At 53.1% G+C, this 13,920-nt stretch overlaps 1 protein-coding gene across 1 annotated transcript; it reads right to left on the minus strand.

Moving 5' to 3' along the window:
- Positions 1 to 1,033: 1,033 nt before the first annotated feature.
- Positions 1,034 to 2,034, minus strand: BX661DRAFT_190706 (uncharacterized protein). Its single transcript, XM_051537650.1, has 2 exons — positions 1,521 to 2,034; positions 1,034 to 1,443 (listed from the first exon to the last, which is right to left on the minus strand). Exons 1-2 carry the CDS (start codon positions 1,598 to 1,600, stop codon positions 1,128 to 1,130), a joined length of 396 nt encoding a protein of 131 aa, XP_051388486.1. The 5' UTR covers positions 1,601 to 2,034; the 3' UTR covers positions 1,034 to 1,127.
- Positions 2,035 to 13,920: the final 11,886 nt, after the last annotated feature.

Here is a 13,920-nt window from a genome sequence, read left to right on the forward strand (position 1 = left end):
GGCCGCTGCGCCACCGCGCACAGCACGCGGTCGGTGGCGTCGCGCGTCAGCGTCACCCGCGTGGCCAGCGCCCCAAGCACCATATACGCTGCGACCTGCGCGTCCCTGCTGGCCAGCGCGAGCCCGTCCATGACAAGAGGCAGGACAAACTGCACCGTGCTGCCGTCGACCTGGCCCAGCTGGCCCAGGTACTGCGGGACGATCGTGGCGTAGAATGAGTGCAGGCCCGGGTAGTCCAAAGCCTGCGCGCTTGCGCGAAACACCGCCTGGCACATAAACGCCAGCACCGAGCGGTCAATCTGGCACTGCGCCTGGAGGGTTGCGCGGTCCAAAAGCCGCCGCGCCTTTCTCTGCGTCACAAGGAACCCGAACACCGCCATGTCCTCGGGGCTAAACGTGATGATCGTGAGCATTGTCAGGAACGCCTTTGTCTCGTGGTACGGCATGATGGCTGCGAGCACATCCTTGGCGTTAAACTCCTGGATCCTAAACCGCCGCACCAGCCACTCCAGTGCCTTTCCCGCCGGCTTGGTCAAGAAGTACGGCGCCAGAAGGAAGAGGAACGCCTGGATGCTCTTGTCTAGCTTCTCGTTCTCCTCCTTGGTCTGCAGCACACGGTCCATGTCCTTGACCGCCTCGGAGAAGAGCGTGTTGGCGTATGTGCTGAATTTATTGTTCATCTTGCGCAGCTCGTTGAGGCCGTCGCGACCAATGTCAAAGATCGTCTGGTTATCCATGTCCGCCGCCTGGTGCCCGTCGAAAAGGAACGACGCGCGGATCTTTTGTGCGCGCTCGCCGCTGACCATGCGGTCCACCGTGCGCATTCGGTACAGCTGACTAGCCAAAGATGATGCCATTGTCGGTGCTGTTTTACTTTTGGTGTGTTAAAGATATTTAAAGGATAAAGCCAAATAGATAAATAAAAAATATTACGAGAAACTTTGGTAAGCGAGAAGAAAAATAAATTATATATTATATAATACTTTTGGTTGGATCAAGTGTGTAGCTTTATTTTTTTTTTTTTTTTTCACACAACACACATAAAAAAATTGTAATTTGAAATTTGATCGGTTAATCCCAATCAACCCCCGCGTTCAGAAAAGAAAATGAATAAAAATTCTACAATCTCAGAAAATCCTATCCAGCACACTAGCCATGGACCCGCGTTTCTGCGCCGCGCCATCGTCCTGGCGCTCCCCCTGGGTTTTGCGGCGCTTACTGCCTGGTGCGCCATCCAGGGCATCCCCGCCAGCACCATTTGCTGCCATGCCGCCATTGCCGCGCACAACAACATCCCGCTGCCAAACATTCCTCGACCTATCCTTCATCGGCACAACCTCCTCGCCACTCTTCGCCTTCGCCTCCCGCTTCGCCTTCATACTCCCAAGCATCTTCGCCCTACCAACATTCTTCACATACGCATCCAGCTCCTTCCTCGACTGGCTAACCTCACTCTGCAGCCTCTGCTCCCTCGCCGCCTTCTCCCCGCAAGCTGCTCAGATAAATGCCGCCATTTGAACTTGGGCAAATATTTGAGGTTCCACAGATCATCATGGTAAAACCCATGCTTTTTCCCGCCCATCTGCGTATTATTGAGCATGGAAGCTACGGCGCGGGCGTATTTTTTGTTCTTAAACTCTATCCACCCTTCGACAAACTGCTTGCGCCGGTTGCCGCCGCTCTTCACACGGCTTTTGCGCCGCTTATCCTCTTCCTCTACGAGGTAGACGCGCCCGATCTGCCCGTATTTCTCTAAAAGATGCCGCACCTTGGCGGGCTTCATGAATGGCGGTACACGAGACATGTAGACTACTCCGGATTTCTTCTCGGTCTTTTGTGCACGCTCAATATCCTTGGATGACAGAAGCTTATCCTTGCTGCTTTTACCACTGCTGGCTGCTGCTGCTGAGGTGTCGCCGCTGTCTAGGTCGCCGATAAAATAGTCATCGGAGGCTTCGGAGTCGTTGTCAGACTCTGCCGGATGCTGGTCACTGCCGTTCTCAGCCACAGCCACAGCCACAGCCACAGCCACAGATTCAGCCTCAGCCTCAGCCTCAGCCTCAGCCTCAGCCTCTGCTTCTGCTTCTGCTTCTGCTTCTGCTTCTGCTTCTGCTTCTGCTTCTGCTTCTGCTTCTGTCTCTGCCTCAGAGTCGCTGTCATCACTGTCATCGTCGTATTGCTGACGTTTCCGAATCATCGAGCTGCGCCCAGCCTCCTCCTCCTCTTCATCGTCTGATCCGGTGTCTGATCCAGTGTCTGACTCCGCATCAGAGTTGCTGCTGTTGGCCGCCTGCCGCTCCTTCTTCAATGTGCTTTTGGCTGGCACAGTGGCCGCTGTGAATTTAGAACTACTGCGCTTGTTTGCTGACATAGTTAACTTGTTGCTTGCTTGATACTAATGTTTTTTTGTCAGTGTGTTAATAAAACTTGTAAATATATAAAAATAACAAAATAATATTTGAAAACCAAATTAGAAAACAAGGAAAGCAGCAAAAAAATGAATAGAAATTTTTTTGAATGGGAAAAAATCAAGAAAAAAGAGGATAATAAAAAGGAAAAAATATGAAGAGGAAAAAAAAATCAAACCACTGATCCTTCGCGCAGCACCAGGTCCTTGATGCGCCGGACCAGCATCTGCACAAAGCTCATGTGAGTCGCCGCATTAGCCACCTCGTCATTGCTCAACTTCAGCTCCGAAAGCAGCGTCAACAAGGGCGGCAGCGTAATCGACACATCCGACCGAAGCAACTCGCGCTCCTGCAACGTCGGCACAACAACTATCGACGACTGGGCCCGACCCACGCTGCCATAAACGCACTCCCCACCATTGCTAACAGCAGCAGCACCTCCGCCCATGAAGAACGACAAATGTCTCCAGAACAGCACCAGCGCCTGCTCAACGGCAGAAACAAGCATAGCCGTGCTCTTGCCGATGCGCTGCGCCTGCTGGGTCAGCAACACAGATCCCAGCGCACGCATCTGCGCCGGCGCCAGGTCTTCTGAAAGCTCGACGTACGGTGATGCGCCCACGAGCTTGCGCAGGTCTGCCGTCGTCATCTCCCCGGAATTCTTCGCCAGCCGCAGCTTCTCATCGCGAGTACGCCGTCCGCGCTCGATCTGATGAAGCGATCGCCGCACAAACGACGTCAGCGTGGCCAGCGACGGCATGTAGTCCGACTCGCGGCTGTGCTCGATCGCCCACGAGAACGCTGGCCGGAACAACCGTGCTGCCTCGGACAATCCAACACCGCCCAGCGGCTGCTCCGTCATGGCCTGTGCGTACGACAGCGCATTGCGTACCACGGCATCGACAAGCTCGCTGGCCTGCTGCCCAAATACGGAGCCCTTGAGCTCGTTGCTGCCGCTGTCAGCCCCGTTCATGTCGTCGCTGCCGTTGGGAGACATCGCCGTAGATGTCCCGGCGGCCGACACATAAGCCTGCGCGCGCTCGACGTCGTTGGTCGCCACCAGGCGCTTGGTCCAGTTGCTCGAAGTGGCAAACTTTGGCAGCAAGGCCAGCATCGGCAGGTGCAGCGAGCTGACGCCAACATGGCCGCTTCCAGCCAGCGCCGCCTCACGCTCGAGAACCGCGCGCTGGCGGCCAATATAGAACACAAGCGAAGTAATGGCCTTGGCCTCGGTGAGAAGCGCGATCGACAGCGTCTGCGCCGGGATGGCCACCTCCTTGAGAACAGCCTCGAGCACGCTGTGGTGCTGCGAGACAAACCGCGCTGCCTTCATCCACAAGGTCAGGTTGTCGCGGCCGATGCGCGTGACCAGCACCAGAAGCAGGTTCAATGCGGGCATCAGCAGCTGGTGGTAGCGCTCGATCCGCGCCGGAATAAACGCGTCGGTGTAGCTCGCCGCCGCCTTGCCCTCGCTACTCACGCTGGGCCTCATGCCCAGGAACGCACAGTCGGCCAGAACGTCCAAGATACCGCTTTCCATCAGCTTCTCAGCTCCCTCCTGGCGCTGGGCCAAGCGCAGGAAGAAGGCCATCTTAGCTTCGTAGATGTACAGCGGGTTGAGCGAAGCCGGATCGGGGTGCAGCGTGGTCTGGATCGCCTGATCCTCGCGGCGCAGGATCGACCCAACAAACGACACAAAGAAGTTCTTGCGCACGAGGAACTGCACCACGCGGTTGACCCGCGCGTCAACGTTGAACAGCGTGGTCAGCGCGTCCAGAAGACTGAATGCAACTGTCTTCCACGCATCCGACGCATCGGCTGCGTCGGAGCTGACCGACTCGAGCAGACGATCGCCCAGGGTCGAATTGGCCAGGACACTTAGCGCACCAGCCACGAGCTTGTTCTTGGAATTGCGCCTGTTGACGCCGACGGAGCTCAGCGACGGCATGTCCTCAGCCTCAGCAGCCGCCAGCTTGCGCACACCGCCCAAGAAGTGGAGCATCGATGCGTACACGTTGCCGCGCAGCTGCAGCGATGACTGCGCTGCTGGAGTCAACGCTGCACCTACAAGCAGCTTCCACGCCTCAATAAGGGGCTCGACTGGCAGCTGGCTGTCGACAGCCGGCGGCAGCTGCCGCGACTGGCCCGAGATGCCCGGCTTGTTCATGGCCAGCGACGCGCGCGTGAGGATGCCAGCACGGATCCATTCGGAGCTCAAGCGCTCGGTAAACAGTGTCAGTGTTGACGCCAGCGCCGTCATCAGCTCAGTATGCCGCATCTCCTGCTCGGCAGTCGGTGGGCCAATCCACCAGCCCGGCGCATTCGCTGCGACCTTGCCCGGATGGTACACAGGGTCAACCTCGGCAATGACCTGCACCAGGCCGTGCAGCAGCTGGAACGCTGTGCGCTCGCGGCCGATGCGACCGCCAGTCTCAATCTTGTCCCACGCAGAGGTGACCACAATCTCGGCAATCTCCTTCCATCCGCGCAGCGCGCTGGCATAAGCAAAGTACAGCTCGCGCTCTTGGTTGGCAAAATAGCAGCGGATGACAAGGCGGCGGATGGTTGCGTTCACGCGCTGACGAGTGGCTGCGGCGCTCAGCTCCCCATTGGCCTCGAGCACGCGCTCAGCCTGACGCAGAAGCGCCACAAGCGCGTGCAGATCGTACACTGCACAGCCGCGCTCGTTGGCAACGGTGCAGGAGTTGATGTCGACGTTGAGAATGTCGGTGTCAAAGTAAGCGGCCTTGCCTTGATCAGACGTGGTCGCCGCCTCGTCCTCATCCATTGCCAGCGAATTGCTGAACTCGGTCAGATACTCGCGCTCGGTCTCGCGCTGCTGGCGGCTCAGGGCAACTGACGAGTCGCGATATGCCTGGCGCAGGCTGTCAAACACGGCCAGCAGGCGTATGCGCGAGTCCAGGAACCCTTGCGCCCCCCTGCCCGGCAGCAAACTGAACATCTCGCCGCAGTCGGCAGAACCGCCGTCCTGCTGGCTCGCGTCGCTGACCAGCCACTCGACAAGCAGCTTGGCCCGCGAGCGCGAATCCTGTAGCACCAGCGTGTGCAGTTCAAGGGCAGTACTGCGCCACAGCCACGCGCGCGCGTGCATCTGCGCATAGACCTTGATCGGGCTGTACACGCCGAGAGCGAGATCATCGCCGTCGGTCTCCTGGAGGTCGGGAACAATGACAGACGGCGTCGTGCTCATCTGCGTATAGAAGAAGTTCTCGCGCGCGCGCAGGTAGCGCATCGTCACATCGCTGGTGACCGGATCCGAGCACAAGTGGTAGATCAGGTGGAGGCAGCGCTCGGCAAGACGAGGCCGCTGCACGAGCAGTGCCGAAGACTGGATGTCGTACGACTCAAAGTCGTGGTGGTCCCTGCGCAGAATGTCGAGAATGGTGTGCATGCAAGTTGCGCGCTGCGACATTTCGGGCAGATCGTCGGACGTGGGCTTGGTCAGACTGAATCCAAGCAGGTAGTGCGCGATGGTTGGAGCAGGCTTGTTAGGCGAGATGTTGGCCAGAAGAAGGTCGATGATCGCCAGGCGGATAGACTGCAGTGGCGCAGTCGGCTGCTGATCCTCAAGCCCACTAGTGAATCCGCGCGCCGCTTCGCTGATCAGAGCACCCGACTGCGACTCGGCCACAACGTTGTCATCGGCCTCCAAGCAGCTTATAAAGCCGTGCATAATGCGCAGGCTCTCGTCGCTGTTGTCGATCAGGCCAACTAAGCGGTTCAGCGTCAGCATTCCTGACCCGCGTGCCAGGCTGTCGTCGACGCCGTTAAACACGGGGGAGTCGGACAGAATGTGCAGGATCTTGACAGTTGCCAGGCACACGTCGGGCGAGACGACGCAGTTGATATATGTAATTATCTGCACGACAGACTGGCGGCGCGAAAGCAGCAGGTTCTCCAACGTGGTCAGGGAGCGAGGCAGACTCAGTGGGAACCCGAGCACGTCCGACGACTCGAGGAGTGTCGGCACGACCGAGCACAGCAGCGTGTCCTGGATGCGCAAAATGCGCAGCAATATGCGAAGCGTGCTGAGCACGGAGAATGAAACCGACTCGCCCAAGTCGCCAGTAGCACTGTTCAGCGTGTCGACGCCGACGCTGAGCACGTGCAGCAGCGTTTCGAGCAGCTTGGAGCCACACAGGATGCGAATAGCAATTTCGAATCCAGGGTGGGTCACCAGCGCGCGCAGGGCCGAGGCATCAGGAGCCCGGCTCGTTCTTCCCTGCTGTTGCTGCTGCGCACTGCTGTTGGTGTCTGCAACCAGCCCGCTGAGGTCCATGGTACCCAGGCAGCGCTCAACGACGTCCAGCGACAGCGCGTAGACGCGCCACTTCTCGGAGGCGTAGCGGTACGAGCGCTGCTCTGTCTTGAGAAGCACATGGTCGAGCACAAAGCCGACATAGGGGCTAATTCCGGGAATACGGTATGATTCGCCCAGGTCAATTGGGATAGACGGCGACGACGCAGTGTACAGGATAGGGTCACGTTCCATGTTGGACAGTGCCGGGGCGCTGCTCGACGTGTGGATAAGCGTGCCCACCAGACGCACAAAAGCACGCATCTCAGGATACGTCTCGACAGGGGCCTCAATCTCCTCGAGCTCGTACACAATGCCACCGCGACTCTGCCATGGCTTGCCGCCACTGTTGGTGCTGCTGCTGCCACGGCCGATAGTCATGCCGCGCTGGGGAGTCTGCTCGGGCATCGGGACCTGGTGCGCACCGGCCGGAAGCGTGCTGCGCAGTGAGTCGATGTCGCTAGTGGTAGGCAGCGTCTGGCTTTGCTCTAGCAGAGCCCAACTGCGGCGTGCCATCTCGCTGATGGCCTGGCGCATGCTGTCGGGAACTGTCTCATCGCACAGCTCACCAAATGCGGCAATGGTATCGATCAGGCTAGCCTTAAGGGACACCGGCACAGTGCACCCGAGCAGGTTAAACATAGTGATCATGGGACTGTAGTCAGTACTATCGTAGATGCTCGAGCGCGCAACGATCGAGTAACGCACGACCGAGCGGCACAGTCGCAGGAAAGACCGCAGCAGTGCAACCTCGGGCTCCGGAATCTCAGGCGGCGGCGACAGTGGGTCGGGCTCGCTCTGGCGCATCTGGCTCGCATAAAAGTCGAGAGCCCCAAACAGCGCTGGCCACGAGCACAGCGGCGCCTGGTTCGATGCCACCTGGCCGCGGCTCGGGCACAGCACGCTGTTTTCGCTCGCGCTCATGAAATCGTGCGCGCAAGCGCTGGACTCGGGGCCGCACGCCAGAGAAGAGAGCATGTTGAAGTACCCGCGAATCATGCCTGGCTCGCGGCAGTCGGAGCCCCAGCGCAAGAACACAGCCAGACGATCGTCAAGGTCGATTTGCCCGCCCTCGGGCCGGCCCCAGAACCGCAGACCGGCATCGGGACGATCAGAGTATAGGACAGTGATCAGCAAAAAAAGAGCCTCGGTGTCGCGGCGGGGATCGGAAGTGGCGGTCGAAGCGCCTGCAGCCTGGCTGCTGGCGCCCTGGTTGTTAATCGGGCGGCTGTACCTGTACCCGCTCTGTGCAAGTTGCTGATGTTGCTGCTGTTGCAGAAGAAGCTGGCGCTGCTCCTCCTGGGCGGCACGCTGGAGTTCAGCCTGTTGGGCCTGGTATATCGCGTCCTCCTCGCTATAGCGCATGCGCCTGATCAAGCTAGACATGCGGCCGATGAATGCTGCCACTGTGTTCTCCAGCATGTGCTCGATGTGCCACTGCAAGTCCTCAGAAATGTCGAGAAAATGCGGGTACCTCTGCTTCTTCGAGTCGGCTGCGGCTACTGCGACCGAGCCAGCTGCCGAAGATGTGTGCTGTCGCTGCAGAACCTCAAACTCGGCTGAAAGCTCGTAGTCGATGTCGTCCGTAATGCGATAGCCAAGAAGATAGTCCACTGCGAACCGATATGCGCCCATTTGGATGGCCTGCTCAGCAATCCGCTCGACGCGGTCCTCGCGGAAGCCAATCAGGTGGTCGAATCCGGGAGAGCGCTTCATGCCAAACAGCGCGAGCAACGCCCACTGCAGCCAGATCAGGCCCTTCAATCCATCATCTGACCACGGCTTCTCAATTATTTCGGCGTTGAGTTTGACCAAGAACTGGCTGTCGCGCACCAAGTGGTTTATCTTGTCCAGCGCAGTCGCCTCGGCCAATTCCTGGTTGGCTCCTTCGGCCGAGGTGCTCAGGGCCGTCAGTAGCGCGAGGGACATGCGCAGAGTGACCGGATCGTCTACGCTGCTGGACCTGAGCCACTCGACGACGGCGATCAGCTCGCCAGAGTTCAGCTGGTAGTTGCGAATGATGGCAAACATCAGCATCGCCAGCTGCTTGCGCTCCTCACCCAACTTTGTCAGTGCGAACTCGACAACATCGCGCTTATACGGTATGTCGGCAGTTGGCCCATCGAGGATAGCAGTGACCTTGCCCTGCTTGGTCTTCAAGTCTTTAATGGTGCTGAGGATGCGCTCAGGGAACATCGTGTTGGCTGATGTCAGTGTGGTGGAGAGCATCTCGCTGGCAAACTCGTCCAAAACTGTCCTGACCGACTCGTCAACTACCTGGCTCCCGCCGGCGACAAATATCGTGGTCAGGCTCGCCAACTTTGCCTCGCGTTCGCTGAAGAACAAGAGCACCGCTGACTCGGCAGCCGGCAGCTCGAAGCGTTTTTCAAAAGGCCCCGCCTTATGCACCAGCGCCGCAGCAATGTCCTCGTCAATGTCTAAAAATTCAGACAGCTTCTTTGCCTCGCTGATAAAGTCATCGCTGACCTTGAACTTTTCGCCGTTGATCGACGGTGTGCCCTTCTCTAGCTCGGCGCGGTGCTGCGAATTCTTTCCCGGATACTCAAACAGCCCGGCCAGATCCGGCTTGAGCTTTGCTAGTTGCTGCTTTAGCTGCTCGAATGTGGGCGAATCGTCAGTCAGCTCCAGACTCTCCTCGAGCAGCTTGTTGAAGTTGGAAAACCTCTCGGGCACCCAGGTAGTGTTTACCATTCTACAAGTTGAGGTGAATGATTGAGTTGGATTTAGTTTTAGAATTCATTTATGTATTAACTTTTTACTCTGGCTGCCAGACATAAGACTCTGCATTCCGATTCTGCTTACTATTATATTTTTTATAGTTGTGTCGAAACTTTAATAACGAATACGAAAAAAGCAACGAACGTCCGAGCACGCGCTGTAATAGTAAATCTGGTGTATTTGGAAATGCGATTGAAACAGACGCGCTGGCCAATAGTATAAAAAGTGAAATAATATAGAGATGGTAAAGTAAATGTGGTGCTAATTGAATAAAAAGAAAGGAAAAGACAAAACGAGGATTGGTAAATGTGAAAAATAATTGTTTCGATTCGTATATTTTCTATTGTTTGTTGACGCGAGACAAGGCAAGCGCGCCGAAAAAAATATGGAATCGTTTTTTACGCGCACTGCCTTGATCCGACGTTGATCTCTGAATTCTCTTTTTTATTAGATCAGCACTATGCCACACAAATAAATATCAGCAGAGGCTTTTGGTTAGGCACAAACTTGAGATTGACTTTACTCTTCGAAGCGGGCCTGTTGGCTGTGCTATTTCTGACAATGCATGTATCTGGTATATAATATGAAAATGAAAATATGACAGTTAAGCGCGGATGTTTACTGGGCAGGGCCAGCCCATCTGCGGTTCTTCCAAAACTCGACCGGGGTGGCAAACTTGTGGTCAATCAGCAGCTTGTTGCGGTCAATGAACTCGGCTCTTCCATCGAAGCCTCCAAACTCTTCGATGCCCTTTAACCCCTGAATCAGGCTATCGTTGCCAATTTGCTCAACCGGAATCTGGATGTAGCGGGCCGGAATGCCAGTAGCCTCGGTGAACGCCTCAACTAACTCTTGAATTGTGTAGTAGCCACTGCTTACCTCTCTCGCTTTTCCAAGGCTCTCTTCGGGGTGGTCCAGAATGTAAGATACTACAGCGCCAACGTCATTGGCAGTGTCAACAATTGGCACCTCTGTGGTGGGATTCAGTGGGAATACAAACTCGATGGTCTTGCTGTCCTCCAGCAAAAGGCGTGACGAGTTTATTAGGTTTTCAAAGTAAAATCCCACATAGACAAAGTATCCGCGGATCTGGTTTGCCTTGCTCAAAATGTATTCCTCAACCCTGTGCTTGCTTTCAAAGTGCATGACGCCCGGGTACTTGCCATTGGAATTTGCCTTCAAAGAATCAAGGCTGCTGAAGACTAGGGACTCGACACCCTCGGCGATGGCGGAATCGGCTATGTTCTTACCATGCTCGTACTCTTCGTCATAATTAACGTCCCGGTCATTGGCCACCAGGTGGAAGTAAGTCATACTAAACACAATATGTGCGCCCTTGAATGCTTGACGCAACGAAGCAATGTTGCCGAGGCCAGCGCTTGCCAGTTCAATGCCTGGGTACTTCACCAAGCTCTTGGCAGCGTTGCTGCTAGTATCACGAGTCAGTGCGCGGATTTTGTATTTGCCAGTGGCGTAGAGAGTCTTGAGAACACTGCCGCCCTGAAGGCCAGTTGCGCCGACGATTGCAATTGTTTGGGCCATTATTTGGTGGTTGGTTTGGTTGAGTTTAAAATTTTTAAATGTTTGCAAATATATGATGTGCATAAGCGAGTGTAATTTTTTATGGCAGTGTTGTTTGGAATAAGCACCATGCGATACCTTTTATATACTAAAGTCTACATGCTTTTATTGACAATGCCAACCTGGTACTAATGCAATAATTTTGCAAATGGCGAGAAAATATGTTCATTCTACGTTTTCCCGATAATTATCCATATTAGTACTCAAACAAAGACGCGTTGGCACCATATATTTGCTTTAAATTGTTGGGTTTGTCCTGTATTTGTGGTGTACTTTGCTTGATAAACAAGGCAGTATGCACTTATCACATTATTTGTCTTGTTTGTTTGTTTGTTCGATTACTAATGTGTTCAACTTGGTTTGCTGACAAAGCTTTATTTAATATTTTATACAATTAATATTGCAGGGCGTGACATCTGGCTATTTAAATTATGTCGATTCAGGTTGCTTCCGGATGGCTAATGCTTCGACCGTGTTTATGTTGGTCCTCTGGAACTAGTTTTAAACTCAAGAGATTCGCTGCTGGCAACATAAAAATATAAGATGTGGTACGCATAGTGAAGGGGGAAATTACAAATACCAGCTGCAAGGAGTGTTTGAATACCTCATGTATTTGACAATTGATTGTTTGTAATCTGGCTGGAAGTTGGCATTAAATTTCAAATAAATAACATTTAATAACATTTAATAAACTATCAAAATAAAACTAAATATTTGAGCAGAGATGCTCGGACAAAATGATTTGCTTTTGTATATGTATAAACTGGACTCTGAAGAACGATATTCTGGACTGGACTAAAACAGGTGTTTAAAGTCAGGAGCGAGTTATATATTAATAATGGCGCTGAAAACAAGTGCTAACTTACGATATTATGCAACACTTATCGTAGCATTTGCAAGTCCCTTCTTTTTTACCACATTTCCTACAAAATGAATAACTGGGCATTCGAGGGATTGCAGACTCTGCAAAAATTGAGGCTACTTCATTGGCGACGGTAAACATGGTTAAGTTGTGTAATATTATATAGCTAGGCTGCTAATAAGAAGAGTAGTATAGAAACTTAGTGATTGATATGTAATTATAAAAATAGGCGTACATTATCAGTGTATTTATACCATTTTTAAAGTTGGTTAGATCTTTTTTTAAAAAATAATAGTATTGCATTTTTATTCTTTTTGGGGTAAATTGTACTTCCCAATTTAACCCAAAGCACACTCTTTACCTACATTATACATGTACTTTTTCTCTTATTGTGTTTTTGCTCACTGCACGCTTTTACTCACATAATGCGCTTTGCAATACTTTTTTTTAAAATATTGATGTCTATCAGTTTTTACTTCTGAGCTAAACCTAGGAACATTTTGTTTGGGCGCCAACACATTGATGCAGGTCACCACAATTTAGTTTATTCATAAAGTAGATCCTTTGTTGCAAAAAATAAACACCTTATTATTGACATGAGAGAGAAAATAGATACATTGATCAAGATATAAAACAAGCACACCTTATTTTTGACATGTATGTGTGAATTTCCCATATTGGTTGCAAAGCTTGTTTTATGCAAGCCGAAATGTGGCCTGAACCTGGACCCGAGCAAGGTCTTTTAACTGGTGCTAAAAAACAAGATAACCGCCCACAGTTTTTATACCTATTCCTTTTTATTCTATACCATTTTAAAAAATACAGATGGCCCAGCCAGAGTTTGTATTCAGAGGCCACCAGGCTGCGGTCAACAGCGTGAGCTTTTTTGCTGATGACCGGTTTCTAGTGTCTGGGGACCAAGACGGCCATCTGATTGTGTGGAACATGCTGCTCAAACGGCAGCTGGTTACAGCAACTGCAGCGCATTCAGCAGCAATTTTAAAGGCCTGTGGTGTTAGCGGCGACACAGTCCTTAGTCAGGGTCGAGACAACAAGCTGAATATTTGGAAGCTCGTTGCCAGTGAATTTTCCGGCAGTCTTGAGCTTGTGCGGTCGATTGGCGCAGATTCTATGAGCTTTTGCAAGTTCTCGCACTGCAAAGTTGGGGGCACTACATGGGTTGTGGCCTTGGAGAACGCCGGATCTGGAAAGGCCTACATGTATAACATTGACGGATCACAGCATCTGTCATTCAGCATTGAGCGCAAGAGCCAGACCAAGGCAGGCGAGCGGGAGGACTCGCCGATGTGCATGAAGCTAGTTTCACAAGGTACAGACCGGTTCTTGTTGCTAATTGGTTACGAGAGTACGATGCTGCAATGCTTTGAAATATTGATGGACTCGGCGATATCATGCACATCAAATTGTATCGGCGCTGTGGCCACAGCTCACAAGGAACCTGTTATGAGCATTGACTATGACCACCAGCGCAAACTTGTCTTTACATGTGCCGCTGATAATATGGTTTGTTGCTACTCTATTGAAGCGACAGGGCTCTGTGAGGTTGCACCGCCTGCGGTGTTGCGGAATCCTGGCGGCTCAGAGGTGCGCTGCTTTTTGTCTCCACAACTGGTTGTTGTCGCTGGGTGGGACTATTCGATCCACATTTTTAGAGAACGGATGGAGCATATTTGCAGCCTTCAATTCCATCGTGCGGCGATAACATCCGTTGATATAAGCACTTTGAGCCAGGCTTGTGCGGATGTCATAACAGACGATATGATTCGCAGGCGGTGGTGTTCTAGGCCGCAATGGCTGGTGGCTGCAAGCAGAGACTCGAGGATATCGCTGTGGAATATTGGCAGCATTGCTTAAGCGGCCGAAAATAAGACATTTTTGTGATCATGCGCATTTTATTCATGCTCAAAGCCCCGCGCAATGTAACGAGATCAAGTGGGCACATGCGCACATCCGAGGATAAATGAAAAGATCTCGCCCACCTTTTTCATGTT

This window comes from Kickxella alabastrina (genome assembly GCF_025024165.1).
Source record: "Kickxella alabastrina strain RSA 675 chromosome Unknown BX661scaffold_83, whole genome shotgun sequence".
NCBI classification, from domain to species: Eukaryota; Fungi; Kickxellomycota; class Kickxellomycetes; order Kickxellales; family Kickxellaceae; genus Kickxella; species Kickxella alabastrina.